Source organism: Anopheles aquasalis, chromosome 3, assembly GCF_943734665.1.
Source record: "Anopheles aquasalis chromosome 3, idAnoAquaMG_Q_19, whole genome shotgun sequence".
Taxonomy (NCBI): Eukaryota; Metazoa; Arthropoda; class Insecta; order Diptera; family Culicidae; genus Anopheles; species Anopheles aquasalis.
In genome coordinates, this window is record NC_064878.1 from 55468045 (window position 1) to 55495996 (window position 27952).

The window sequence follows — 27952 nt, forward strand, 5'->3', positions numbered from 1 at the left end:
TGAGTTGTGCATGTCATGAGAATAACATGTTGAGTGTGAAGTAGTCGTCATCGTTGTCTTCTTCGATACTTCCCTCAAGCGTTACTTGTAATCGACGTTGCTCTCTCTCTCTCTCTGAAGGATTATTTCTCATTATTTTGTTCCAAATGCCCAACAAAAACACAATAGCGATTTACTGAATGGAAGCTCCGGAAACAATCCTTTATGAAAAAAAACGCGTTAATAAGTTATCTCCGTTGAAAAAAAATAATGGGGATTCACCGCACCCCATCATCTCTCTCTCTCTCTGCGCGGAGTTGTAAAATGGAAAAAACACGTTATACGTAGTCGATCTGCTTCCCTCACCACCCAAAAGATGGGTGCGGAAGTATCCTTAAGTATTCCTAATTTAAGTCGAACACACACGCGCACATTCGCAATGCTGTGACGCTTGGCGTGGCGGCGTTCGTTTGGCGATCGCCAATAAGCCATTGTCTCACTAATCGATTTTCGATTGCGGCCAACCTTGCGGCTGCCTTGGATGAAATCTCGGTTTTAAAACGCTTAACACACTAGATGGAGGGTTTAGATATCTGCTGATCAGTTACTTTGTGGCCTCCTTTGAGTGCGCCTAAGTACGCAGCAATTGTCAGCGGAGCTAATGAGCAGCAACGATGCTAGTTAAGGCTGTTAAGTACTCTTGTTTCTCGTCGTAGCAGGCTATTCCCTGGTCAGTGCTGATCTGATGGACGGCGGGGGGATTAGAAGACCGTCCGACTGTTACCGATGCTTCGTGCCGGAAGGCTGTTGGTGCGTGTCGTCGGACTATCGCGTGCCTGCCACAGAGTAGTGGGATTGGAAAAAAAAAAACTTCAGAGTTAATGCCGATCTCGACCGAGGAGTGGCCCTGTGTGCTCTGCCTACCTGTGAATGTGCCAGCACGATGCTCAGACACTGCACCCATTCTTCCGCTTTGTTACCATCCTTGGGCTTCAGGATGAGCGTCTGATCGCCGGTGAAAATCTCGAACGCCTTCGGTATGTTTCGGGCACCCCGGGATACCTTTACCGAGCGGATCTGGTTCACATCGATGCTCTCTCCGCCAGCCTAGTAATAGAGGAAGAGAAACAAAGGTCAGTATATATCGTCCGATGAACGAAAGGACAGTAACGAAGCTGCTTACCTCACTGACGGACCCCTTGCAGGAGAGATGAGCTCCCGAGAGCGTAAAGTAGCGTGTGCGCCACCGCCGGAACAGACGCCATTTACCCTTCTTCTCCTTCAGCTGTCCCTCGATCACCGGTTGATTGTTGCCGTGCAGAAAACCGATCGCCTTCTCCGGATGGTGACACAAGAAGCAGCCCCACTGTAAACCCTCGTCCAGTTCCTCGCTGCTACTTGCCTCTACGCTTCCCCCCTCCGGTCGTATCGTTGAACCTTTGGCCATGTTACTGGCGCTGGCCATGGTGGTGTTGGTATTGGTGGTGCTGTTAAGCGACAATACCGCGCCTGACGGACCAATCCCGGTGGGAGATGATCCCTGGTCACAACCGAGCTCACCCCCGGCACCACCATCGGGCCCGTGGCCAGCGGGACCCATCTCGAACACATCGAAGAACCCGGCATGGCGCAGTTCGTTCACCAGCGCCTCCTGCTCCTTACAGCTCGGGAACGCACTCGTGACGAGCGTGATAAACGTCCGATTTTCGCACTTGAGCGTATCCCAGCAATGCTTCAGCCTGCTCACGCTCGGATCCCAGCTACTGAGCGCATTCTTGGGGGCCCGTGCCTGCAGATCGAGAAACATCAGATGGATCCAGGTGCGTGGATTGCGCGTTCGCATCGTGAACATTGTGCGCGCGTACAGACAGTGGGGCCCGCGCACCTGGCAAGCAAAGTGCAGCTTGGCCGTCTTCTTTGCACGCCGCTCCTCAATAATGCACTTGGCCGGCGGTGGAATCCGCTGGGCCACACTCTCCGTGTACGCTTTGATCTTATCGAGATGCTTCTCGCAGAAATGCTGGATCGTGTCCCGCATCGGGTACGGTTCGAATACGCTCATGCGGGGATTAGTCCCCCCGACCATTGTGCCGGCGGACGAGGAAGCATTCAGAATGGTGACGCTACGATTGTCCGGGCGTGCATGGTGGCGCGTGGTGACCGTTTCCGGACCGTACACGATCACCTGATCACGGCCGGTCGTTGGATCATCGCTCGAGTGCAACGATAGCGTCGTTTGCGTCAGCTGAGGTGACGTTTGCTGGGAATGATTGTTGAACAGCATCGTTGTCGTTGTCGTCGAGGTCGCCGTCGCTGGGATCGATGACGTTGGCGAGCCAAGGTTCATGTTCGGTGAAGCGGGCGAAGCGTGATGCACCTGTATGCCGATGGAACCGGTCGATTGGTTTAGACCACCGAGCGAACTTTTACCGAGGGCCCCAGTCGAACCCAGGAGCGTAGCTGTTGTCGTGTTCGAGGGACCACCGTGGGAGTAAGGCCGAGGAGCGCGTGCCGTCGGTGAGGTCGTCATCACCGTAACACCACAAGAGGTGATCTTCGTCTGTGGAATGCCCCACTTGTTCTCGCCCGTTATCGTAACGTGCTGACTGAGCGGCGGTGGTACCGGTGGTATGGCCAGTGAACTGTGTAGCAGATTAACGGCCGGACGATCCACCGTACCACCGATTCCCTTGATCGCGACGTTACCACTCGAGTTGTGACGGTTGTTGATGATCGCATTGTTGCTGCTGCTATTCGAACCATCCACGGTCGTCGTGCACGTGCCCGTACCATTGGAAGGAAGTCCAATCGGACTTCCCAGTGGGCCACCCATGGTTCCATTGCTTTTCTCCTGGTGGTCAAGCAGCACGACACCAGCACCAGCACCACCACCAGCATTGCCAGCCGTTGCCCCAAAATCACCTCCACTAAACTGGTTAATCAGTTGCGATGACGATCCTAGGCGTGCCTTGTGCAGACCACCCATCGAACCACCGGCATTGTTCAGGCGCGTCGTGCTCTTATTGCCACCGGCACCACTGCCAGCACCACCACCAGAGTGCAACCGACCGGTACTGCGTGAATCACCCAGCTTTGGACGGTTCCTTGTGTAGCTGGAGAAGAAGATAGAGAAACAGAGAGTAAATGTTAGCGTCAGTAAAGGCACCAGTACCGTCGCTCTTACCCTGTGTGATGTGGCGTCGGTGAAACGACACCAGTTCCGTTGGCTAACGGTGGAGTACCCTGAACGCCATTGGCGGTGTTGATAAAGTTGGTGAGCAGAGCCGGATGGATGGTGGAACTGAGCGTCGTACCGTTCGAGGTGTTGATCACCGTTTTCGACATCGGACTGTGATTGCTGACGATGGCGACGTTTGGTGTTTTGGAAATGATTGCCCGGCCGTGTTCATGATGATGGTGATGATGATGCAGCTGTTGTTGCTGCTGTTGCTGCTGCTGCTGCTGCTGCGGTTGATGTGGATGATGATGGGCAGCGACACCACCGCTCACCGACGATCCCATGGATGGTGTAGCATTTCCGAGTCCATTGTGCCCGCTATTCGATGTCGTTGTCGTGGCTTGTACGTAGGAAAGGGGTCGCTCAGTGGAACCCACCGTCGGTAGCGTGGCCGAGGTGTTCAGATTGACGATGGTTACACCACCGGAGGTGGTGTGTTTGATCTGGCTGTTGCTCAACTGCCGTTGCCGCACCACAGATGTAACCTTATCGGTGAACAGCACCGGATACTTGGTGCACAGCTTGGTGGCTTCGTTAAGTAGGATCGTCTGCAGGGGTCGATCGGCACGCGGCAGATGCTCCAGCACGAAATCGAGCGCCACTTGAGCCCGATCCTTGCCCGAGCGCCCAATCGCGGACAGAATTTGGGCAGCGAAGCCAACCGTCTGCGGTACGCTGTACGCGATCACCTTGAACGCCTCCGTGTACTCGGCCAGCTTGATCGGTTTCGCTTCCGCTAGCTTGAGCAGCACGAGCAGGGCCGCAGCCGAAAGCGGTGGACGGATGGCTAGCTCGAGCAGCGATGGAATGCTTTCGGTCAGGCAGGACGGCTTTTGTTTAGCGATCGTCACCAGCAGCTGCAGAATGACGAGCTGCTCCTGCAGATCGCACCGTGGCACGATCTCGACAAACTTGGGCCCGACCGCATTGATCGGTTCCGGGGTGGCCTCGTAGATCTGTGACAGCACATGGCACAACCCGTAGTTACCGGCGAGCAGGGACTCCAGGATGACGTGCACGTGCGGCGATAACAGAAACGAGTACTCGATGGCCGCCGACGACAGGTAGCTGGCGAGGTTACGCGATAGTTCCAGGTTGCCGAGATTGAGAAACTTCACCGCGACCGGCAGTGTCACCTCCATCACGATCTGCTTATTGTAGTTCTGCAACGGAACGGTGAAATACGTTAATCTGTTGCAGGATACACACGAGAGCGTACACCCTAACGCACCAGAAAAATGCTGGAGATGATGTCGGAGGAGATTTTGGCGTGCGGTGGATCGACATCCTTTCCCGATGGTTGCAAATTGTAGCGCAGACAGGTTTGCAGCAACTTCACCAGCCCACCGCAGTGCTTCTCGATCGTGTTTGTCTTCTTGATGCATGAGGTTACCCGATTGATGCAGATCTCGATCACCGACTGGTCGTTGCTGCTCTGCAGATAGTCTTCCTGTGAGATGATGCTGCAAATCTCTTCCAACTGCAACGAGAACCACCATTAGGACCATACGGAGTGGCAATGTTATGCAGCTCCCTTCGCAAACCTACCACTTCCGTTAAGTCGTTCACAATCTCATAGTCGGCAATCGAAAACAGTTCTCCGGCCCGGGAGAGGTCCCTTTTCGATAGGACCGTCGTAAATAGTTCGTGCATTTTCTTGGCGTAAGCTCTGCTTTACAGTGCTACGTAACACAAGACACAAAACGGCACCAACAGCAACAGCAGCGGCAGCGGCAGCAGCAGCAGCAGAGGCTCGTCGTCGTCATAACATGTTCCTGGAGAAATTCGAAATCAACGTTTACTAAATAATAAAAAAGTAATACTAAATAAAAAAGTAATACTAAAAAAAGATAGTAAAAAGAATACTATCACCACCCAAAGAGCCAGGCTAAAACCGAACAGCCAGTGTCTAGCGACCAGCCGACTGAAAATGGTGGCTCGTGAAAAGCAAAAACCATTCTTCCACGGCTTCAAGCAGAGTTGGGCTCACACTGAAGCGCAGAGCCTGCTGCACGGTTTTACGATGAAAAACGGAGGATAGAAATCTAGGACATCCTTTGCATAATTTATCAAGGTAACCCTTGCGTCGTACACATGAGGCCCCACATCCCGGCAACGAAAGGAATCTGCGAAGGAGAAAATGGAAAAAAATGTTTCTATTAACCTGGCGTCATTAGCAGAGTGCTTTCGGTAAAAATGGAAAACAAACAAGTGCTGCTATTGTGTATGACTGTACACCTATTGCTGTTAGAATATTACAACTTTACAACTTTAACTTGGATAGGGAACAAAGCAAAAACATGTGCGCGCCGTGCGCTGGACTTGCTAGTGTGTGGAAGCATCAGCTTGATTGGGAATATCCATCGAACGTTGGCCGCGATACTGCCTTCATGTACAGTTAGCAACTGCCCGGCGGGTTCAATGACATGAAGCCGCCCCCACGCGGCTGAGAGGCGTCTTCAGCTTTTGCAGAAAAAAATACCACAAATCCACTTGCCCTCCCCCCGCCCCACAGCTCGTTCTGGAGTCATTCATCAGCCAACAAGCGCCCAATCTGGTAATTGTTTACCGACGCCGCTGATGGGGAATGGATTGCATCATCATCGCTCAACGGTGTATGGCCCAAAATGTGACCGGAATGTATGCTAGGTAGCGCTGTTAACCTTCTTCATGCAGATTGTATGTTTATTTATTTCATGTGCATACTATTAAATTTGTTCTTCTGAATCATCTTGGCTATTAAACGCACTGAACAGATCACGAAGATCGATCACGATAATAGGATGTTTATATCCATATCAATTTGTAAGCATTTCTTTCTGCTGTTAGCAAACCTATTGGAATAAGAGAATCAAATTCATCCCATTGTTCTGTATCGATCTAGTCCGGCGTCTCTGCATCGCAAACGATGTGTATTTGAATTTATTTTTATCAAATTATCTACAAATCACAGCAAACCTTCTCGTTCTCATTAATCGTTATGGACGATGTGGTGCTACACTTGTCTTTGACCAAAATTGTACGGAGCCGAAGTCGGTCCTTAGCGAGCTGAGCTTTGAAGGGCTGAATAGCACCACATGATAGAGGATTTCCGTTCATTATTAACTTTACATTAGGAAAGCGCTCGAATATCGGTGGGATCGTTTTCAAACGGTTATATCCCAGTGAAATTGATTTGATTTTGGGAAAATCACATAATGTAAAATTAACGGATGTAATATTATTTTTTCCAGCATCAATATATTCTAGTTTGGTCAAACGCAGTGGTTTGCTCGCTCGTAATGTTCGAAGTTGGTTATTTTCGGTCATAAGAAACATTAATTCCTGGTTGGTTTGCAAAACACTCAAGTCTAGCTGCTTGATATTATTCTGTTGTATATATAGTGTTTTTAGTTTCGGCATTTCAAGCCTTCCATTCGTGATGTTCTCAAGAAGATTGTCATATATAATTAACATGGAAAGACTAGGGAACATTCCAGGAATCGAGAAGTCAAAATGAGCTATACGGTTATTTATGAGACTGAGCCTATCCAGCTTCGGCATTGAGGAAAACACGGTCATATCGAGCTGATCCAGTTGATTGTACGATAAGTCGAACTCTTGAATATTATACGATGTCCGCTTGTTTGTGACCGGAGGAAACAGCTGGCTAATTTTGTTCGACGAAAGATCGACATGTTTTAAGCGCGAATTACTCGCGAACTCGTCCATGCGTACTGTCGCGATAGAGCAGGATGTGATGTAAAGATATTCTAGTGCTGCCAGATTCGCCAGCGATGTCGGCAAGCTAGTAAGCAGACTATTTTCAATCAAAAGGCTCTCGAGAAAATTGTTGTTTTTCCCGGCACTGAAGACACGCAACTTACTACCGGATGCTATTGTGATTTCCCTAATAGGAGCATTGTTAGGCAGTGGAAACACAGCATCGTGGTACTGCACGAACTGGATACTGTTAGTGAGTCTGCCCATAAATAACACCAACTGTGGCGATATGACACTGCCAATAATAAGTTTTTTTATCACAAGCGATAAGCTAGGATATTGGGTTTCGTAAGGTTCATCGACAAGTCTACGTAACGTTGCCCCTCCGCCTGCGCTCATGTTGATCAGTGGGAATTCGCAGTACGACCTAGTACAAAGGAGCTCCCCACGGCAAATGGAGAACAGTGTTGGGCTACCAATGACTAACACGAACCATATCACTGTGGATTTGCAAAGAAATACCGAAAGTTATCCGTGGAGTTGTATCACACAACGTTGCGGAAGTGCAAGCTATGAGAAACAATGTTACCCTGCCAGATCGGACGACCCATATCGTATGAAAGCTGCGTACAGTGCTACTGTACGTCGGTATACTTTTTATGATCTGAAAATACCACGGAATGGTTTCTCCTTTTATAGCGAGAACTAAACTGCTTCTCTTGCCGTTTCCCCTGCCAGTTAGTTGCCTTTTCATTTTGATTATCGTCCACACTACTCTGTGATTATACTTATTTGAAAATAAGAGTCGTACACCACAATTTTGTTGTTAAACAATAATCAAGCCAAGCATGGGAACAATTGTATTTGAGCCCGACACGACAGTTCATGCCGATAATCAGACATTGCAGCATACTCTTTCCTCTTCATCGATAGTTATGGACGATGTTGTTTTACACGGTTCATTAGCATAAACATTATCCCCGTAAAGCCTTTTCTCGACGATCCTGTTTTTGAACGGTTGAATAACACTACAGGTGAGAGGATTATCGGAAATCGATAGGGTAACGTTGGGATAGCGTTGGAACAATGGTGGAATAGCTTTCAGCTGGTTGTTACCCAGATCGATGAAATAAATTACGGGTAACTCCAGTTTACTAAAGTTGACTGACGTGAGCTTATTTTTGGCTAAGCTGAACGTATCCAACGCAGAAAGCCGCACAGGCTCCGTAACTTGAAACGTTGTGATCTGATTGACACCCAGGTAAAGGGACTGCAGCTTTGGAAAGACGCGCAACGATGTCAGATTCACTTGCTTTAGGTTAGTTTCCTCGATCGATAGCATCCGCAGCTCCGGCATCTTGGGCCAATTCGTAGGAATATCCTGGAACGCATTTTGATCCAGCATCAGCATCCCTAGCTTCGGCAGAGTCAGTTGTCCCAGTTCAATGCTGCTGATTTCATTCAGTTCGAGACGGAATCGAACCAGATTCGGTAATGTGACCGGCAAGGAGGCTTGCAGTGCGACGATACGATTATTCCGCAGGCTAAGTACCTCCAGCTCGGGCATCGAGGCGAACACGGCCATGTCGACCCGTTCCAACAAATTGCTTTCAATGGAAAATTCACGAATTGGCAAGAGTGTTGTTGGATTGGAGGTCGCTGGAAGGAGCTGGCGTATTTTGTTCTCATCCAGTGTTACGCTTTCCAATGCCGAAGTAACCGCAAAAGCATCCATCCGCACCATCGTCAGGGCACATTGTCTGATGATGAGAATGTTCAGCACCGGCATATTGACGAGTGTTGTTGGTATGCGATCCAGGAGGCATTTTTCAATGAAAAGTTGCTTAAGGTATTGATTTCTCGCAGCAACAAACGAGCGAAGAGGGCCGGCTTCGCTAATGAAGAGTTCCTCAATGACTGTGTCTGCTGGAAGTTGAAATACTGGATCGTGGTACTGTAGGAACGATAGAGACCGAGTAAAAGCGCCGATTCGTTGCAGGAACGGTCCCGATGCGGTGCTGGCAACTATCAATCGGTTTATGAGGATGGAATAAAGGTTATCGTCCCCATTGTCGATTGCACGGCGCAGTTTAGGTCCACCATCGGACGTCATGTTAAGCAGCTCGATGCTGCAGGATAAAAATCCATTCTCGTCGCACTGTCCATTACAAATGTTCGATACGCTGAGGACGTACACGACAAGTCCCATGAACTTTACTGAAAGGAGTAACTTGATAATCAGGGACAAATGGAGAACAATCTGTCCGTACGCACCCAATGATAGCTTCATCGTTCGTGGAACTCTTTTTTGCACTCTGCAATGCTATTGCCAAACTCTTGCTCCAAATCTGTTCGACACAACTATATTAGCTAGGTCTTCTTCTCTTTTATTTTTCTTTCTATTTCTGTTTTTTAATAATCAACCTGTGCTCAACCGTAGACAGCGTTAACCAAAGTCTAAGCGGATTGAAATGATTTAGTTATTTTCAATTACAACAATATCAATTTCAGACAAACAATGTCACAATTGAAAATTAATGACATTTATGGAACATGTGCCACCTTCATGCTCAGCGACACATGTGGGTAATTGGAGTGTTTGTCCCCGTGTTTTACCAAATTGCAAAAAGTAAATGGGATTTTGAAGCATTTTTGGCCCGAACAATGATACAGCAATCTACTCCGTACAATGATGGTAAGGCGCAACGCCCCGCGCGTTAACGTGGACTGTCATTTCCTTCCTTCTATTCAGCTAGGTGTGAAGCTTCTCGCGATCGCTTGAAAATAAAACAGGCGTACGAATGCTACAGCATAAATATTCTGGCCGGTGTTTTGACGCTAAACGTGAAACACTACAACATATGCTAAAGTATCTAAAGCGATCATTTGAAGTTTATCTGCTTTATATTTCGACACAATTATGACTACAATTATGCTTCATTAAAATTGATTAGCTAAATGATTTGACAATTATCAAGCCAAGCAGAGGAAGAACTGTATTTCACCGCATACATATGATTGCTGATAATCAGGCATTGCAGCATACTTTTTCCTGCTTATCGATAGTTATGGACGATGTTGTTTTACACGGCACATCAGCAAAAACACTGTTCACATATAGCTTTCTCTCGACGATCCTGTTTTTCAACGGTTGAATAGCACTACAGGGAAGAGGATTATCGGAAATCGATAGGGTAGCGTTGGGATAGCGTTGGAACAATGGGGGAATAGCTTTCAGCTGATTGTAAGCCAGTTCGATGAAATAAATTACGGGTAACTCCAGTTTACTAAAGTTGACTGACGTGAGCTTATTCTTTGATATGCTGAGAGTATCAAGCAAAGGCAATCGCAAAGGCTCCTTGACTTGAACGGTAGTGATCTGATTATCATCCAGGTAAAGGGACTGCAAATTTGGAAGAGTTCTCAATGAGGTCAGATTCACTTCCTTCAGATTATTTTGCGTGATCGATAGCGACTCCAGCACCGGCATCTTGGGCCAATTCGTAGGAATATCCTGGAATGCATTTTGATCCAGCATCAGCACCCCTAGCTTCGGCAGAGTTAGTTGTCCCAGTTCAATGCTGCTGATTTCGTTCAGTTCGACTCGTAACTGATAAAGATTCAGTAATGTGACCGGCAGGGAGGCTTGCAGTGTGACGATACGATTACTGCGAAGACGAAGCACCTCCAGCTCGGGCATCGAAGCGAACACGGCCATGTCGACCCGTTCCAAAAGATTAGCCTCCACCGAAAACGCAGTAATGGGGAGCGGTTTTGCTGGACTGGAGGTCACTGGAAGCAGCTGGCGTATCTTGTTCCTATTAAGTTCCACACTTTCCAATGCAGAAGCACCCGCAAATGCATCCATCCGGACCACCGTGAGAGCACATTCCTCGATAAAGATTCTATAAAGCGCGGGCATGTTGGCAAGGGTTGTAGGTATGCGGTCCAGTGAGCACTTTTCGATACTTAGCGACTTTAAATTTTCATTTTTCGCCGCAACAAACGAACGAAGTGGGCTGGCAGAGGTGATGGCGAGCTCCTCAATGATAGTGTCTGCTGGAAGCTGAAATACCGCATCGTGGTACTGTAGGAAAATAACGGACCGGGTAGACGCTCCGATACGTTGCAGGAACGGTCCCGATGCCGTGCTGGCAACTACCAGTCTTTCTATTATGATGGACCATAGGCGCTCCACATTATCGATTGCACGGCGCAGCTTGGGTCCACCGTCAGACGTCATGTTGAGCAGCCCGATGGTACAGATATAATTATCCTCACACTGTCCATTACATGTGTGCGATACACTGAGGACGTACACGACAAGTCCCATAAACTTCACTGAAAGGAATAACTTGACAATCAAGGACAGTCCTCCTGCAAATTGAACAGTCAGCCTATACGCCCCCAATGATAGCTTCATCGTTCGAGGAGCGCCTTTTAGCTCTCTGCAATGTTATCGCGAAACTCTTGCTCCAACTACGTTCAACGCTAGTATATCTGTAAGAACTTTTTCTATTTTTTTTTTCATTCCCCCTCTCAGTTATTAAATTAATTCGTTATTTTTAACGACATCATTCTAGTTTCTAATTAACATTTGCAACTCGTCCCTAAATTATTTAGCATTCACCAACTGTACGCGTTAATGACCTCTTTCTGGCCTTCATGAACGACAGCTTTTTTGCAAAGCGTAATTGTAATCGGTGTTGTTAACCAAATGGCGTAAATTAGTATAGAATAGGAATTTGGTTCCGCAGGAAATTTGATCCAACAATTTGATCCGCCCGCGTGGCAATATCAAACGAAACCACAAGCTATCCAACTCAAACAGTTGTTAGTTAAGAAGATTGTTTGAATAAATCGTACAGAAAAGGATGCCTCTTTGAAGTGTAAGGATACACTTATGCTTTTACTTCTTTCTTGAATAGAAATCTTTATAGAAAATAGTTGTTCATTTCGTAATAACATGCTAACTTCTCACAAATGCCGATCATTTTATTGACAATCGTAAACTATCCGACACAGCACATGTCGATGTCGAGCACTTTGATGGTTTTCGATGGACAGATGTGATCATACCAAGCAACGTCCACCGTTATCAGATAAGCAGTTAGCTTGTCTTGGTTCTGTTCGAGGCTGGCACACCTGATCGGGTTGTCGGTGAGGCTTACGTGAACTTTGGGATACTTGCGGAAGACCGGTGGTACTATGGTGAGTCTGTTTTTGTCTAGCGTGATCCAATTGATCATCGGCAGTTCGGCGCCTTTGAGATTAAATTTCTCCAAAACATTACCAAACAGATAGATACCGCCCAGCACTGGTAACTCCACCACGGGCGGACTAGCGAGCACTGTATGGATCAGATTATCGGTCAAAGAAATCGATAACAACTGTTTCAGCGGCCGTACCGTAGCGAAATCAAACGTTCTGATGCGGTTGGAATCGAGGGAAATGTATCGCAATGCAGGTTTGTCTTCCCATTGCGCTGGCAGCTCGGTAAAATTGTTCGCACTCAAACTCAATGCCGACAGCTGGGGTGCGTATAGACTGGGTAGATCAATCGCCGATAGTCTATTGCCATCCAGGTACAGCATGAGCAGATTAGGCAATGAGACTTTGGCCCCGCTCGCAATGCTCAGCAAGCGATTGTTTCGTAGGTCGAGGACAGTAAGATTCTTTGCGCCCGCGAATACACCGAGATCGAGATGGACAATGCGGTTCGATGAGAGGCTAAGCTGTTGTACGTTCAGCACAGCGTCGGGATCGGTCAGTGGAAGTATCTGTGCGATGCGATTGGCCAGTAGCTCGACGTAAACCAGGACAGGATTCTTCGCCAACCTATCAAGAGGCAGCGACGTCAGGGGACTGTTGTTGATTTGCAATAGTTTGAGCTGCGTCAGTTGGTTCAGTGTGGAAGGAATCGCACCAAGTGAACTGTTGTCGAACCGTAGCGACTCCAGGTGTAGGTTTCTTCCGGCAATAAAGAAGCGTAGGGCAGGCGCTACCGTTAACATCACGTAGGTCAACTCATTACCCTTCGGCAACAGGAAGACCGGTTCACTGTATTGCGCGTATATGATGCCCTTGGTGAGCTGGCCGATTCGTTGAAGAAACGCCCCGGATGCAGAATTGGCCACGATCAAGCGCTGCACCGTGTAGCTCGAGAACGAGGTGGTGGCGAAGGTACGCACAAGCCTGGCAAATCCGTCGGATGTCATGTTGATCAGCTGGAGGTGGCACTCAAACTCATCATCCGTGGAACATTGCGCATGGACGAGGACCGTCGCGTAAGCCATCAGAGCTACCGCGGACACCACAGGCGGGTAAGAAAATAGACGCAGCATCTGCTAATGCGGCACGGGTCGGGGCGCGAAATCCGATACTTAACGTTGACCTGCGTCAGATGCTAGCCTTGCACTAAAGCCAAAAGTCTATCAATTCAGCATTCTCGAAAGTGGAAAACTTTTCACCTAAAACGTTTTAAATTACACTACGCTTATAGCATATTGATTGCGAACTAATTACGAATTATATCGTGCGTGCCGACAATTGGACATAATATCGCCTAATTTGTGGTGTTGTGCTTGCTCTTTTGAGCTGATCGAAATGTAAAAGCAATCAAATGTATTTATTGGTTTGTCGCTATGGTTTGTCCACACAGCATACCGTCCGGTTGACTTCCGCGATGAAGAACGACCCATTGGGACAAGAGGTTATGCCGTGCATCAGGAAGTCCGTATACAGCGTATTGTCGATTATTTGCCGGGTGTACTGTTTGAGATTGGTGCAGCGCAGTGGATTGAGGCTCATGAGCACGCTCAAGTTCAGTTCGCTCTTGAGAACCGATGCCGGTACCGCCTGTAGCTGGTTGGAGGACAGCATTAGCGAGGAAAGCTTCGGCAATGGGCAGCCTCGTATGTTGAACGATTTGATTTGATTCGTCGACAGATTGATGGTGTTCAGTGGTGGCAGATCACAGTTCGTTCCACTGAACTGAACCGATGTGATTTGATTCCGCGGCAAATAGATCTGCTGCAGTGTTGGGAGAGGACGGAGTGCGACCAAATCGAACGTACGCACCCGATTGTTTTCCATCATGACGGCGTACAGATCGTTGAGCGTTCCCCAGCTTTTCGGCACATCTTCGAAGCCGTTCTTACTGAGCGACAGTACGCCCAGCTTTGGCAGCCGGACCAGTCCGTCCCAGTTCAGGGTGGTCAGGTTGTTCTGCTCCACCATTAGAAACTTTAGCGAAGGGAGCATGATCGGGTTTGACGATCCAAGGCGCACCAAGCGGTTCCGTAGCACCATGAGCCGTTCTAGGCGTGTGAGCGGTGCAAACATGGCCAAATCTATGGACTCTAGCACGTTGTCCGAAAGATCCAGCCAAGTGAGCGCGATCCCAGCCGCAGCCGAATTGCCCCAGGTGCTGCTGCTCGTGAGAAGCTGCGCAATCTGATTCTTCGACACATCCAACCGCAACAGATCGTGCGTCCGGGTGAGGACATCTAGCTGCAGCCGGGTCAGCTTATTGTTGATCAGTCGCAGTTGCGCCAACTTTCGCATAGTACCGACCGTCGGTGGGATGCGATCGAGCGATGTCTGCTCGAGGGTCAGTACCGTTACCTGGCAATCCTCACCGATGATAAACGAGCGCAGATTGGGCGCATTTTTGACCGAAATTTCCATAAACACCGTCCCCGAGGGGACCAGAAATTCCGCCTCAAGGTACCGTTGATAGAAGATGCTGTGCGCGATGGTCGATAAACTGAGCAGATTCTTTCCGGCGGCCGTCACCGGCACTATGAGGTGCTCTATTTTGATTATCGTAATTTGGGTGGCACTGTTAAGCAAGGTTCGTATCTTCTGCTGCCCCCCGGAAACCAGGTTCACCGTGTTGAGGGTACAGAAGTAGCCGGTGCTAGCATTGCAATTGCCATCGCACAGCCGGACGATCAACGAGAGCAGAAGCGACGCTGCAAAGCACAGCAAAGTCTATTTTACTCATCAGCCTCATCGATGATCGGAGAGTTACATACTCAGCACATATCCCAGCGATTGGTGCATGATTGACGTTTGGTGAAAAGTTCTGTAGCACTGCAGGCCGCTTCACACACAACTTGCTGGACACTGGAAGACAACTGAGGACATTGAAAAGAGAAAAATCCGTTTTTGTTGCCTTTGGAATGGACCGAGATTGTGTATTAAAAGTGTATTAGGCACTAGTAAGAGGGTTTGCAATCATTAGTATTCGCTCAATTTGCCGATTCCCTTGGCAACGGTATGCACAAAGCTATTCATCACCATTTGCCATCATTTGCCAGGTGTTACTCAGTAGGCAATGTTGGTCTCAACCGTTGTAAAAGTGATTGTGTCCACCGTACTGTGAGTTGCTTTCAGAAAGGCAATAGAAAAGCAACATCTTTTAAAGCAATTCCATTATTTCTGTTTTCTAGCTTCTCCGGTGTTATCTATGGATTTCGTCCAACCTGTAGCTGGCCGCGGAGTTACTATAGACCCGGGACAACTAAGAGGTATGATGTCTGGCTGGGTACCAGCTTCACATTTAACAACACAGAGGAATACGAAGAATACGAACTGGCCAGTGCTCCCGCACTCCGTGACATTCAGTTTGTCTCCTCGACCACCATGGCTCGACTCAGAATCAATGGGTGCATGTTGACAGACGTCCCAGCAATCGGGATAAACCTGCCAAGACTTTGGATACTAGACGTAACCTTCTGCCAGCTTCAACACTTTAGCCTGAACAGCATCCGGAACTTGACACATTTAAAAAACTTGAATCTCAGCCATAACCATATCAGCACGATCATCCCCACCGATATTAGCACCGACGAGTCATTGCCCGTTGAAAAGTTGGACCTCATCGGAAACCGGCTCTCCCGGGTGGATATGCGGCAGTTCGAATCAATGAGTCTGTACTTCCTGTACCTTGACTCTAACGAGCTGGAGGTGCTAGAACCGCACGAGTGTTCGCTCCCGCAGCTCCAGGAACTAACGCTAGACGACAACCGGCTCGAGGTGCTTAACATGACACTCTGGCACATGCCCAAGCTCCGGCGATTTTCATGCGCCAACAATCGGCTCACAGCCCTACCGGACGGTTGGCGCGTTCTGCCAAACTTGCACTGTCTCGACATATCGCACAACCGGCTATCGGCCTTCTCCATGGATCAGCTTTCCCTGACCGACCTGAAACTTTTGAATCTCACCGCAAATCGTCTCACCAGCGTTAGCACTAGTGTGGCCAAGCTACACGTTCCCCTGGAACAGCTTCTGATGGCACGGAACGAGCTGACCGTGCTGGACATTGCCCACTGGAGCATGCCATGGTTGTGGGATTTCAACGTTTCCGACAACCGGCTCACCCAGCTGGGTGATGTTTTTGTGCGTTTCAGAACATCGATTTACCAGATCGATTTGCGGGGTAACAAGTGGTCCTGCGAGTGGCTCAACAGCTTACACCCGGCCGATCTTTGGCAGAATCGGTACGGGTATTTGGCAACCAATGATACTACCAAGTGCCGCACCAATCGGACGCGCACGGTTCGGGACCGTAGCGTGCCAGGGTCGCAATCCTACGCAATCTGTTGCCACGGTTGAGCAGGAGCATTAGAAGCACACGATTGTCAATCCGGTTTTCCAAGACACACGCCAGAGCGGACCGCTTGCTTCGTGTGCAGACACTTTTCTCCTTCCCCCGGGATTCCGTTAACTGGTTAACGCCTCTCTATTCTATGGTTTGACAATAAAACAAAAATCAAAGATCATAATGTGAAACACCTTATCGAAGCATAAAACCATTGCAAATCTAATTTTCAATACCCATCGAGACACAGCAGAGTTGGCAGCGCCACTGCCGCGCCGTGCACCGATCCCGTCAAACCACATTCCACAGGTGGTTGCATCTGAGCCATTGGTAGCCAACCAGCTAAAGATGCAAACGTCCGGTCCAGCCCCCCCGCAGGGGTGACCATTATATTTGCAGTGGTTTTTTGGTTTCGAACCCCTTTTTCGGCAGTTTATCAGCATAATCACAACCACTGCCTTCCGTGGACTGATTGCCATTCTACCGTTCCTGCTATGATAAATTACGGGATGTAATGGGAAACGTATCACACAAGACACTTACCTTTTAGGGGTGGGATTTTCATATGGAATCCACCACCTCCGCCGTCGCTGCTGTGGCCATCCGGGGCAGGAAATCGAGAGGGGAAATCAAACCCTGTGATCGAGGATTTTCGCCAACACGGATCGATCGGTGACCGGGATCAACACAACACGTAAAAGTAAACAGCACAAAACACCCTCACTATCTCGGCACCAAGCCACTCTTTTCACTCTCCACCCCCCTTTGTACTTGCTTGCTGACGAAAGCCAAAATCGCAAACGAGCTTCGATCTTCAATTCACCTGACGGGATCGTGACTTTGCGTGGAGCACCGGTGAGGAACGGGGTACATTTCCCGGGGGGGAATTGGCGTTCTTTACCTTCTTCGACACCTGGGGACACCGCGCACCGCTCGTGGCACAAAATTCCCGGTTCGTTGCCGTAATTTCTCGCCTTTTCTCGCGGCCACAGCTCGGGATCGTAATTTTTGGGTTGCGGCCCACGACGACAACAAAAAAGTGGCCACAGAAAAATGAATGAAAACCGTTGACAACCGGGGGTAGTGACAACTGCTTGACTGTCACACCTTTTGCTAGCCAAGGGTAGCCGACGGTAGCCGACTGTAGCCGACCGTAGCCGACTGTAGCCGTCTGTAGCCGACTGTAGCCGACTGTAGCCGACTGTAGCCGACCGTAGCCGACTGTAGCCGACCGTAGCCGACTGTAGCCGACTGTAGCCGACGGTAGCCGACTGTAGCCGACTGTAGCCTAAAATTCACCACGAATAAGGGAATGGGATACCGCACGGCCAGTGCAGTGGCTTTTCCATTTTTATTTTCAATTTTCCGCAGAATATCTTCTGTTCTGGTTTCCAATTCATAAAAAAATGGAACCACATGGGATAGGCGCACTTTACGTTAAGCGTATATTTGGTCTTAAGCAAATACAACAAAAAATGAACAGATAATTCTTGCACCAAATCATCTTGCTCCCCAATTCCGGTCTGATTTCATGGCCCTTCCAAAAAATTAATAAAAAATCGTCCCCAAACCCTTGGCTTTCGGTGCGTTACAGATATTTCGCCGTCAGCTCGTCGACTAGCTTAATGTAGGCTTCCATCGCGGCGTCCTTCGATGTACCCTTGCGGTCCGCCCACGCTTGCCACTTGGCCTTTCCCTTCAGGTCGAACATGCCCGGCTTTTCCGTGTCGTTATCACCGACGGTGGCCTGCTTGAACAGGGCGTACAGCTCCAACAGCTCAGCGTCGGACGGTCGCTTCGTGAACGATTTCACCTTTTCCGCCGATTCGTTGAATTTCTGAAACAAGAAACCACAGAACGTTATCAGGCGTTATCAGCCACAGAAGGGAGGGTGCGAGCGATCGTTAATCGATTGCAAAATGAGGTCCGCCGTGCAAAGCAGTGGCTGAAGTCAATTGGCCACCCTAGGGCCTAGGCACAGGTCTGGGTGTTATCAGCAGCAACACCACGCCTCGCAGCTTACCTGCTCCATGATAATGGTTGGCCGGAATCGAGTGATGTAACACCGGGTTGGCTTGGGTTGACTAGTAGGACGGATGGGGGAGAGGTTTGTCCGGAAATAGGGGGGGCCTGTAAATGGAACGGAACGAGAACCGCACAGAGTCCATCAATAACGGTTAACCCCATTTTATTATTAACACCAGCCGCAACATCGGTCGCGATAATCGTTATCACGAGTGCAAAATCGGCCCACGTTATCTGGAGTACCTCCCATCGTGGGTCGTGGATGAACTTCGAACGAACAACTGGCCACCCGGTAAGCTCCCGCCGCCATGCCATCGTAAAAAAAAACGCCTTATGCTCTATAGACTTTGACCATCAAGTCATGATGCCAGGTCATTTTGATGCGACCTAACACCCCCATCCGGCACGCGTTACCCGCTGCTTGTTTGACCCTCACAGCACCCATTTGGCCACTTGTGCCACTCGTAAAAAAGAGGAACCACTTCGCCAGAAAACGTTGGAATCGAAAAGGCACACAGTCTTCTTAACGCATCGCATGGAGAGACACCGGCACCTGGGGTGACGTACTTGTCTCGAGGTCAATTAATGTGGACAAAAAATGTGTGCGTCAAGTACTGGGCGTTCGATAAAAACAGCGCATGGCGATCGTGAAGGAGCGACCTTTTGGGAGGAACCGTTTTGCGTCAGCAGCACCAACGACGGACTGTGAACCATTTTCAGACTCACTTTGGGCCTCCACCATACGGTCTCTGGCCTAATGGCTGGCATTGCGACGTGAATCCCAACTACATCACGGACACTTGATGTGTCTGATTGTGCAATTCAACGGGGGGAGGGGGGGGATAGGTATCGAAGACGTGCAGCTTTTACCATAAGCGCACTATATAATCGCTCAGTGACCGCCTATCACTTGCGTTTCTGTTCCAACATGCGATCGCGGTGTTGCTTTCATCGAAAAATGTTCCCTTCATTTATGTCCCCGTGCATGACCGTACGAACGAATGTACTTTCGCTTCCTGGACCGCCAGCTGATCGCAGCGGATGGAACTGCAGTGCACCGAATCGCATTCACCCAAAACTGGTGCTGCTGCTGCAGCGAAAGGAGTTGTAAGGGATTTGTTTTTTTTTTTTGGGTCAAACCGGCCAACCGGACGCAAACGGATTCGCAGACGCTGCCGAAAATGGATGGACAATCGGGGCCCTATCAGTAGAGGCATCAATTGCTTCCAAAATGATAAGAAGACCGGTCTGGCGATCGTGGCCGGTTTTCGGTCGATTTGTTTAATCGTAATCCGCGTTCGGTAGCGGCACAAGAGTTCCAAAAAATATGCAAATTATGATTGGCGTTCAACACAATCAACCATCAAAGGTCGTTTAGGTAGTGATTAATGTCCATCGTTAAGACACCGACACGAAATGCTGCTTCCGGTGTCGCGAAACATTGAAACCGGTGCTAAGAACCGAGTAACGCGCGAACAGATCGTATCTTGTCGATCGTGTGCGGCCACCGTTAGTAGAGCTTTGCGTGAAGTGAAGCAACACCGTCGGATCGACTGCAATCGCATCGAGCACGTACACGGCGTAAGTGCGCTGGCGTGCGCTTGCTAATCACAATTAACACAATACACACTACATCGCACACATGCAGACCTCGTCCAGTTTGTGTGGGCAGCATACGCTTTTCGCATGCCAATCAGCATCAGGGTGTCTCTGGTTGCAGCACTCTGGACCCGACCCGGACCCGTTCGGCTTGTTGCTTCGCCGGATGCGACCAAGAACCGTGTCGATTACGGTGGCGCAAATGCGGCCAGCTGGCAAGCGCACGCCAGACACTGGCGACTCCGCAACCCGAGTGCGCGTTCCCTCAATTGACCTTCAGACGAGCACGAGGTACACGAAATTCAAATTGGTTGCTTTGCGAACGCTCAACACACAGCGACAAGTGGTCGTCCGTTTTGGTCGGCTACTGATAAGCAAATCAACTCCCCGACGGACCACTTCCACTTAAAGATGGTTGGAGGACCCCCGGTACGCACCTCTGATTCCAACGCTGGTTCACCACAAACTGAACGACCGTTCGGCGTACCGGAGACCTCCCTGCCCGATGCTCGGAGGGGGTACCGATCGACATTCCGTAATCGGTTCGACGGCAAAAAAGGTTCTCGCGCGAGGTCGCGGCTGCCAGAGACCGGGGCCGGCTGGGCAGGGGCAGTTTGATAAGGTTCCTTTAATCCCCTGCTGTCGCTGCTGCTGCTGCTGCTACTTAGAGGTTTAAGGCGAAAACGAATTCGATCGACGAACGTTGAGCATTATCGTGAGAAGAGGGGCGCAATTCGCGCGGACGACTGGAGTGCTGTGGAGTGCGGTTCGGTTGCTGGCGGATCAATATTTGAACAGAACTTTATGACACACGCAGCCGCTGTTCCCAGCCGCTTCAGGTCACCTTCGGTGCAGCGCTGATCGCGATAGCGTTTTAGAGAAGAAGACTCGATTCGATCAGACGGATGATTGATAAAGTAAACGTTTCAAATGCATCATTTGTTGGGAGAAGCCGACATCTGCAAATGCAAAAGCGATCTTCCGATACACTCGTGGTCAGTGGCCATTAATGTGATGTGTTTGCAGATGATCGGATGGATAATTAAGCAAAAAACCTTGCTATTTGTCTTGCATATCATTTGATTATCACGTCACACGTCAGAGTGGAACAGGTTCTTCCTTCACCACCGCAACAAATAGATATCTGCATTACAATCGGTGCGTTAAGTGATCCTCGCAGGTTTGTTGTACTACTCGCGGGCCTCTCGAGGTCGCTGGTTCAGAAGGAATTCAGTATCTGCGGCTCCGGTTGCGGCATAACCACGGTTGAAGCGATGAGCGGTTTGGTCTGGAATGTGTTGGGGAAAACAGAGTATTAATATTATCCGTTAATTTTATAGCATTATTGGCAAGTTTACAGCATTATTCACAGAGTTATGAACTAAAAAACTAGCTAAACCAACGGACTGAAAAGAGTTTCGAGAAACGGTCGATTCGAATCTTCCATGCATATTTTTATCGTTTTGGTCGTTTTTAGCGTTTTCCATACGAATTTGAAACAACCGTTGATCAGCCACGTGACTTGAACAGGTCACAAGTCCCACAAACTTGAACACCGGCACTATAAAGGATCATTAAAATTGCAGTGATCCTCTGCCACACCCCTAATCATACCTACCTGACCCGTCTTAAAGACCAACACCTTGAGGTAGGAGTTCTCCGGTGTCAAATCAACCGGCGGTAGACCATCGGCCGGATCGACGGACACGGTGACACGAAAATCCAGCCGTACCGGTGCCCCAGGAACCAGCATCGGTAGGCTAAGATACGGTCGATCGACAAGATAGTGCCGATGGTCGGCTTGGATGAGCAGATTTAGCCCAGTGGCTTCCTTCCGGCTCGAGATATTCTCCAGCACCAGAAACAATTTGAACACCGGGCCCAACCCGAGCACTTCCGCGGCCAGTTTAAGCGGTGCCAATCCAACATCCACCGTGGACATGTTGCTGTCGGCCGAGTTGATTACATCGATCGTGGCTCGGGCCGTCGTTAATCGCATCCGCCACAACTCCGACTGGAACGAACCATGGATCGTGGCCGCATGGCTCTTTTCCCTCAGCGTCTGCTCGACAAAGATCTTCGTTTTCTTCGGTATCTGTAGCTGTCCGGGTGGTGGGGCGGTGCTATCCTCCGATCCCATCTCCGTAGCGCCATCTCCGAGACCCGGCGCATCGCCGTAGATGTTCTCCGTCGTCACGAATTCGGCCGTCCGCTTTAGGATCTTCACGATCAGTGATCCATCGACGGTGACCAGCACGAGGACGTGCTCTTCCTGCCCCAGGCGGCCAAAGGTGAGTGAAGCGACCGATTCCGGAGCGTAGAACTGATCGACCAGCTTCCGTTGGCTGTAGAATTGGACCAGGCCTCCTTTCAGCCCAACGCACACGAGATTGATGCCGAGATGAGGTAGACAGACGGGCGTCATGCAGACGGCTGGCTGTGGCAACCGGACCATCCACAGTTTCTTGCCTTTCTTCGAGTAACAGACGAGTGTCCGGTTCATGCACACCACCACGATCGTTTGGTCGATCGGTAGCAGGGCCAATCCGGCGGCCGGTGCTTCCAACCGGACGATATGTTGCCCTGCTAGCCATCCTTTTCGTAGCAGATAGAGAGATCCTTCTCGTGTCGCTATCACTACGCGATAATCAACATCGTATTGGCCGCTCGCTGACAGTAAACTCGGTGTCCCACGGAATGGACCACACTTGGCCTGTGCCAGGACACCGAACGCTTGCGTATCGAGCAGCAACAGTTCACCGCATTCGGTCGCCAGGATAAGGCAAGAGGCGGCCTTCGTTTCTGTGGACGCTTTCTTGATCGTCGTCATCGCGGTGATGATCGAAAGTCGTTCCAGTTTACGTTCCGCACAGGCCTGAATGTAGCCACCACGCTCGCCATCCGGCAGACTAAGCAGTTCCTGCGTCTGTAGCGTCATCTGTGAGGGTTCGATCGTGCGTAAGCTTTCGATAAGGGCATCCAGTGCATCGCCACGTTCGTTCGGCATCCGTTCCCATACATCCATCTCGAGCGGTTCCACCGTGAGGCTCGGCAGTGTGTATTTGTAGTACGGTTTGAGGTTACGGTAGAACAGGACGGATGATTCTACGGCTACTGCAATTACTGGTGGGGAGAAAAGCCCTGGTTACTCTCTACACAATTCGTTCACTCCCTCTGAGGGCTACTCACTCGGTATCCTTGGTTCCTGGTCGCCAATGTAAAGACTCTCGACCGCACACGGTATCCCGGGCAGGTGCTGTTCGCTCACCAGATTCGTCCCCTTGTACACCTTCAGCTTCGGTTTGGCCTCGAAATCCAGCATCGGCACATCGACCACGATCAGCTGGTAGTAACTGTCGTTCTTCAGATCACACAGCGTCATGCAGGAGGGCAGCGTGTGGAGGGCCGCCGTACCATCGCACTGTGCATCGAGCCATTTGTCCGTCGGTTTGGGTTTGCTACTGTTCCCGGTGGGGGAGAGGGGAGATGAGAGCAGAGAGAACGCGGAACGGATCCCTGTTACCAGTACCAATTTTACGTGGCTCGCGTCCGAAACATCCGGAACATAACTGTCACTTGCGGTCACACAAACCCGCCCTAAGATGCCACTTACCAAAGAAACATTCCTGCACACCCCGCTGATGATGATGATGATGATGGAGGACGCTTGCCACCGGGAAACCGAAACAGATTGAATTAACCTCAAAACCGTCACGACCAGCCTGCTACAGACCGCAGCTAGAGTGCACCACGGAACAACCGATGCGCCCGTTTTGGGTCGTCTTGTTTGTCGTTTGTGTTTTGCTGCCTCCAATAATGGTTGCCATGGCAGCATGTCGGCGCCATAATATTGCACCCTTCCTGTAGGCAACCTGTTGAATCAGCGCAGCGCCATTACTAACCGTCGTTCGCGATGCGCATGATTGTTTGATGAGGACAACGGCAGGAATGGAGGGCGTTCTCGGCAACGAAACGGATTCTAATTTTAACGCCCAACCATCGCGCGAGGAATGGCGTGACAAGTGAAAACATCGACCAAGCGACCGATCGGCAGAGGAATCAACGACTTTCGCCATTTTCCCCCCGCCCCGAACCGATCGATCCGATGGTGGTCCGTTGAACCTTCCCGGACGATGGTCAATTATTTATGCTCCGCTTGGCAGGAAGCTGTCCTCCCACGGTTGCTGCTGCTACTGCTTTATGCTCATCAGTCGATCGATTAATCAATGGCCGTGGTGGTGTACGGTAGGTTAGGGAACCGCGCAGGACAGGTTTTCCATTTTCCCTGCGCGTACCTCCACCACTGCTGCTGGGGTTTGGTGGAAATCTCGGTCAGTAGTTGTCGCGCCAGAGTGCCAGCGACAGCCACCGTGTCAGTTCCGAGCGCGAGGAAAGTGTGAAACGTGCCGTACGCACGACGTAGTGTGGTGAAGGAAAACACATTTTCCTTGTAGCCAGCCAGCGAGCTAGCCGGAGCCATCAATGAGTTATTAGTAGAGCCGACACAAGGTCTCCGTCGGCCACAAGGCATGTCCGGGGCCGCGACACTAAATCATGTTTGTCTCAGTGGCGGTCGCATCGCGTTCCGTTGGATGTTGCTGGTATGGCGAGGTGAGGTGAGGTGAGGTGCAGTGGCCTGTGGTTACAGCCGTGAAGCTGTTTGCTCTGTTGATTTGCAAGTCCAACACACACACAAACACACACATTTTGTCACACTTTTCCTTTGCGATCTACGCCGTGGAACGGTGACAGAACGGCGGGAAGGTTGCGGATTAGAGAAAAGCTTGAATCAGGGACCGACGCGTGAAGCGCTGGTGGAGGAAGCATGAATCATGGAGAAGGCCGATGGTCGATGGCATCGCTTTGGCTTCATCGCTTTACACTCCAGGCAGGTTGTAGTTACCTCCGAGAGGGTGGCTTGTCGAACCAATGGTATCGACCTCCCTGTTGACTCGTTGACAAGTTCGTGGATCGGTTTATCGACGTGCAACGATGGACACACTGTGCGGTATCGGTCAACTTCTCGCTAAGCCCTCTAAATCTTTCTCTCTCTCACTCTCTACTTCAGTTTAAGCTCCGAGAGCTGCTGCTATCTGTGCAAACAACCAACAGCCCTTGCACCTCATTAACCTTTAGAGAAGTGCCGTACGCCCGGACGACCTTGCGATAGCCAACCAGGCCGACGAAGGAAAGTACCGCGAGACACACCCTCGACCCGACGGAATGCCATCCAACGAACCGTGCTTGGTGCGTACGTTGTGGAGGGGTCCCTCCTGATCGAAGTCTGACCCTATCGTCTCATCCTCTTCCTTTCTCTCTGTGCCGCCGCGCTTTGCATAAAAGTGTACCGGAAGAAAGTGAAAGTGCACACAGAAGCAGCATGTACTGCCCGATTGATAAACGGTTATTTTACGGTTGATCTATCATATTATGCTAGCGCAATTATAGGTGAGGCCTTACATCGCGTGTAAGGGGGAATTTCCGATAAGCAGCAGTAGAGAAAGCCCACTTGGATGAGCCTCTCAACACTGCGACTACGGCGATACGTGGTTCGTTCTCCATTTTACTTGCCAAGCTAAGTCGGCTATGACTTCAAACTACCGGCAACAGTAGGCAACGGGAACCCAATCAACCGTTTCCATCATCCAACTGTCTTGTGCGATCGTTGAGATCACTCAACGGAGTAGCTGCGAGCGGCGGGGCTGCGGTGCGGTACGGGTTGAGGCGCAGTGTCAACGTCCTTCAAGAACGTTTGCTCGTGGCGTGGAAAAGAGATTGTAGAGGAGAGAAAGAGAGAGAGAGAAGGCAAGAGAACGGTAAGATTTCTATTCAAATTAATCCACCGCAAGATCACGAGCTCGGCCTCGGGGCCGTACGTACCGTGGCGCGGCGTCAATTGCGTCCCACTTTGCGTATACGCGCCCCCGGTATGTTTCCGTGCCAATCTCTGCGCTAGCAGCAAACACACAGACACACTCCACTCGGGGCACAGATCACAAACTACAGTCACGGAGCAGACGGCTGTGGGACGTGGTCCATACCGTGGCCACCCCCACCTCATGGTGACCGAACGGTTCGCGCTCTCCCCTGGCTGGAGTCTGTTTGCATTTTTAATGTGATCTCGACCCCACACACTGGTGCTGCTGCTGGTGCTGGTGGTGGTGGTTCCATTCTTAAGCTCACCAACGCAGCAACAAACGAACCCAAAGAGTGTCGAGAGGAGTGTTCTTCGTCATCCAATTTGGTTCCAAGTTTTTGGAAATGGATCTGCCACGGATTGTCTTCGTTGACAACAAGCGGATCTCACGTCATTAATGATGCTAATTGAATGATCCTCGCTCTGTCTCCCTTTCTCTGATGTCAATAGGATGCTGCAACATTTCGTGATCTGAAGTCACCTACCATCCAACAGTCTAGTACTTTCTTCGGCTCGGCCTGCCGCTGACCTCCGGAAACGCGAGAGCCACCGTGAACGATTGGTGGCAGTGTCAAGCGGCACCACATACCACGGAGTGCACAAGGTTAACCCGTTGGTTGGCATGACTTTCTGTTTTCTGTTGTTACCGCCATCGATCCGTACTGATCTCCGTTCCGTTCTAAGCTCGCGTTCGCCTTGCGCATGCCATGACCATCGATCTGAGCCCAACACATCGCCTTACTACTTAATGCAATTGCCTTGCTCGGTGTCGAACGGCTAAACGAAGCTAGTGGCCCCACAAGAGAGCCGCCAGATCCGTGAGTGCATTCCTTGTGATCGCCACCATCTCGCGCATACACTGAATGAAGAGAGAAAGAGAGAGAGAGAGAGAGAGAGAGAGAGAGAGAGAGAGTAGGTTGTGGACGGACGAGAGGTGGCGTGGTTGTCGCCCGCGGAACCGCATCGAGCATCGGCGTGCTGTGATGGAGGCGCGCGCCAGTCTACACGAGTGCGCGGAATCGACCGGACGGTTGAGCCAACGAGGCAGCAAAACAGTTTTAACTAGTGGCGTCGAAACGATTTAAACTTTCCTCGCGTAAAGTGTGAACTTGTGAGGTACGATCGAAAATATGATCATGAGTTTCAGTACGCGAGCAGTGCAGTGAGCAGAATTTAGCGGTTCAAATGAAATGTGAACCAAAGGGTGGCCAAATGCTAGTGGTCCCCACTCTGCCGGTTCTTCTGAAGTGGTTTTTATCTCATAAATGGTGGTGTTCCCTACGGGGTGTGTGCTTGTGATTGGAGTGGGTTGAATGTTCTCATTTCGTCAGACGCCGTGGCCCTTAAAGTGGTTTAAATTTTTGGGCCCCCCTCTTCGGATACCGTTACTATATTATCATTAATTCGTTCTCTCCCTTCGCGCCCCGGGGGGGCAGCTAATCAACCGTCGCTGCTTAACGGATGATAATGTTAAGTTATGCGCTTCGGTTCGGTGTTCCATGATTTCATGGATTCTTCTGTAAATCCATGTTCTAGTAGGTTGTGACCGATAAAAAGAGGTGCTGTGGTGTGATTTGTGCTGATGTGAGGTGGCGTCACGGATTTCAAGTTCCCGCAAATTCCTCCCCACAAATAAAAAAAAAACCTCTGTAACAAGAGCGAGAAAGTGAAAATTGGTGAAAAGTGGCGTTCGGTGTCTCGTTAAAAGCCGCTGAGAAATTGTTTTACTGAACGAGAGTTGGGCACGGTTTCGGCATTGTTTTGCCCTCCGGACTAAAGCTCAGACGGTGCTGTGTGACCTGCGACCTTTTCAGTTCCGGTTCACGTTAAGTAAGTTGGTTTCTCTTTGAGCTTTCTTCGCGTGATGGTTAATGATTTTCAT

At 50.0% G+C, this 27952-nt stretch overlaps 7 protein-coding genes across 13 annotated transcripts in view; 2 read left to right on the top strand and 5 right to left on the bottom strand.

The window, feature by feature from the left end:
• Nucleotides 1-171: 171 nt before the first annotated feature.
• LOC126576462 (protein melted) lies at nt 172-17569 on the bottom strand. 5 transcript variants are annotated; one of them, XM_050237739.1, is made up of 8 exons: nt 17073-17300; nt 5310-5343; nt 4766-4992; nt 4449-4697; nt 3164-4380; nt 1163-3092; nt 904-1086; nt 172-815 (listed from the first exon to the last, which is right to left on the bottom strand). In XM_050237739.1, exons 3-8 carry the CDS (start codon nt 4868-4870, stop codon nt 741-743), a joined length of 3759 nt encoding a protein of 1252 aa, XP_050093696.1. In that variant the 5' UTR covers nt 4871-4992; nt 5310-5343; nt 17073-17300; the 3' UTR covers nt 172-740. The 5 variants fall into 5 exon arrangements, with proteins under 5 accessions (XP_050093696.1, XP_050093695.1, XP_050093694.1 ...); XM_050237738.1 differs by lacking the exons at nt 5310-5343; nt 17073-17300 and adding an exon at nt 17431-17569; XM_050237737.1 differs by lacking the exons at nt 5310-5343; nt 17073-17300 and adding an exon at nt 17353-17542.
• LOC126576802 (keratocan-like) lies at nt 11932-13137 on the bottom strand. The gene has a single exon (XM_050238106.1). It carries the CDS (start codon nt 13135-13137, stop codon nt 11932-11934), a length of 1206 nt encoding a protein of 401 aa, XP_050094063.1.
• Nucleotides 13562-14986, bottom strand: LOC126576806 (leucine-rich repeat protein SHOC-2-like). The gene is made up of 2 exons (XM_050238110.1): nt 14959-14986; nt 13562-14895 (listed from the first exon to the last, which is right to left on the bottom strand). Exons 1-2 carry the CDS (start codon nt 14984-14986, stop codon nt 13562-13564), a joined length of 1362 nt encoding a protein of 453 aa, XP_050094067.1.
• LOC126576807 (ras suppressor protein 1-like) lies at nt 15596-16543 on the top strand. Its single transcript, XM_050238111.1, has one exon. The coding sequence runs from the start codon at nt 15596-15598 to the stop codon at nt 16541-16543; it is 948 nt and encodes a 315-aa protein (XP_050094068.1).
• A 382-nt stretch (nt 17570-17951) lies between the features above and the next one.
• LOC126576475 (acyl-CoA-binding protein homolog) lies at nt 17952-20675 on the bottom strand. 2 transcript variants are annotated; one of them, XM_050237754.1, is made up of 3 exons: nt 20591-20675; nt 18553-18659; nt 17952-18366 (listed from the first exon to the last, which is right to left on the bottom strand). In XM_050237754.1, the coding sequence occupies exons 2-3, from the start codon at nt 18559-18561 to the stop codon at nt 18118-18120; spliced, it is 258 nt and encodes an 85-aa protein (XP_050093711.1). In that variant the 5' UTR covers nt 18562-18659; nt 20591-20675; the 3' UTR covers nt 17952-18117. The 2 variants fall into 2 exon arrangements, with proteins under 2 accessions (XP_050093711.1, XP_050093710.1); XM_050237753.1 differs by having other exon boundaries at nt 20205-20607.
• A 697-nt stretch (nt 20676-21372) lies between these two features.
• LOC126576466 (Bardet-Biedl syndrome 1 protein) lies at nt 21373-23777 on the bottom strand. Its single transcript, XM_050237745.1, has 5 exons — nt 23767-23777; nt 23343-23611; nt 22324-23276; nt 21772-22281; nt 21373-21441 (listed from the first exon to the last, which is right to left on the bottom strand). The coding sequence occupies exons 1-5, from the start codon at nt 23775-23777 to the stop codon at nt 21373-21375; spliced, it is 1812 nt and encodes a 603-aa protein (XP_050093702.1).
• Nucleotides 23778-27090: 3313 nt separating this feature from the next.
• Nucleotides 27091-27952, top strand: part of LOC126576461 (serine-rich adhesin for platelets) — a 54369-nt gene continuing 53507 nt past the window's right edge. The window contains exon 1 of one of the 2 annotated variants that reach the window (XM_050237735.1): nt 27091-27186. The gene's annotated coding sequence lies outside the window, so the exon portion shown is untranslated. Of the gene's footprint in view, nt 27901-27952 lie in introns of both variants that reach the window. The other variant, XM_050237734.1, reaches the window with a different exon arrangement.

Excerpts from the sequence above, each read along its gene's own strand:
- LOC126576462 (XM_050237738.1), bottom strand. The coding sequence starts at position 4,870 with ATGCACGAACTATTTACGACGGTCCTATCGAAAAGGGACCTCTCCCGG. Across the intron at positions 4,698-4,765 it reads TGAACGACTTAACGGAAGTG|TTGGAAGAGATTTGCAGCAT; the intron begins GTAGGTTTGCGA and ends TTCTCGTTGCAG. Across the intron at positions 4,381-4,448 it reads TCATCTCCAGCATTTTTCTG|AACTACAATAAGCAGATCGT; the intron begins GTGCGTTAGGGT and ends GTTCCGTTGCAG.
- LOC126576802 (XM_050238106.1), bottom strand. The coding sequence starts at position 13,137 with ATGACATCCGACGGATTTGCCAGGCTTGTGCGTACCTTCGCCACCACC.
- LOC126576806 (XM_050238110.1), bottom strand. The coding sequence starts at position 14,986 with ATGCACCAATCGCTGGGATATGTGCTGA. Across the intron at positions 14,896-14,958 it reads ATCGCTGGGATATGTGCTGA|CGTCGCTTCTGCTCTCGTTG; the intron begins GTATGTAACTCT and ends TGTGCTTTGCAG.
- LOC126576807 (XM_050238111.1), top strand. The coding sequence starts at position 15,596 with ATGTTGACAGACGTCCCAGCAATCGGGATAAACCTGCCAAGACTTTGG.
- LOC126576475 (XM_050237753.1), bottom strand. The coding sequence starts at position 20,229 with ATGCTGCCCACACAAACTGGACGAG. Across the intron at positions 18,660-20,204 it reads GCCCACACAAACTGGACGAG|GCCCCCCCTATTTCCGGACA; the intron begins GTCTGCATGTGT and ends TTCCATTTACAG. Across the intron at positions 18,367-18,552 it reads CAACCATTATCATGGAGCAG|AAATTCAACGAATCGGCGGA; the intron begins GTAAGCTGCGAG and ends TTCTTGTTTCAG.
- LOC126576466 (XM_050237745.1), bottom strand. Across the intron at positions 22,282-22,323 it reads CGGAGAACATCTACGGCGAT|GATAGCACCGCCCCACCACC; the intron begins GCGCCGGGTCTC and ends ATGGGATCGGAG. Across the intron at positions 21,442-21,771 it reads TGGTCTTTAAGACGGGTCAG|ACCAAACCGCTCATCGCTTC; the intron begins GTAGGTATGATT and ends AACACATTCCAG.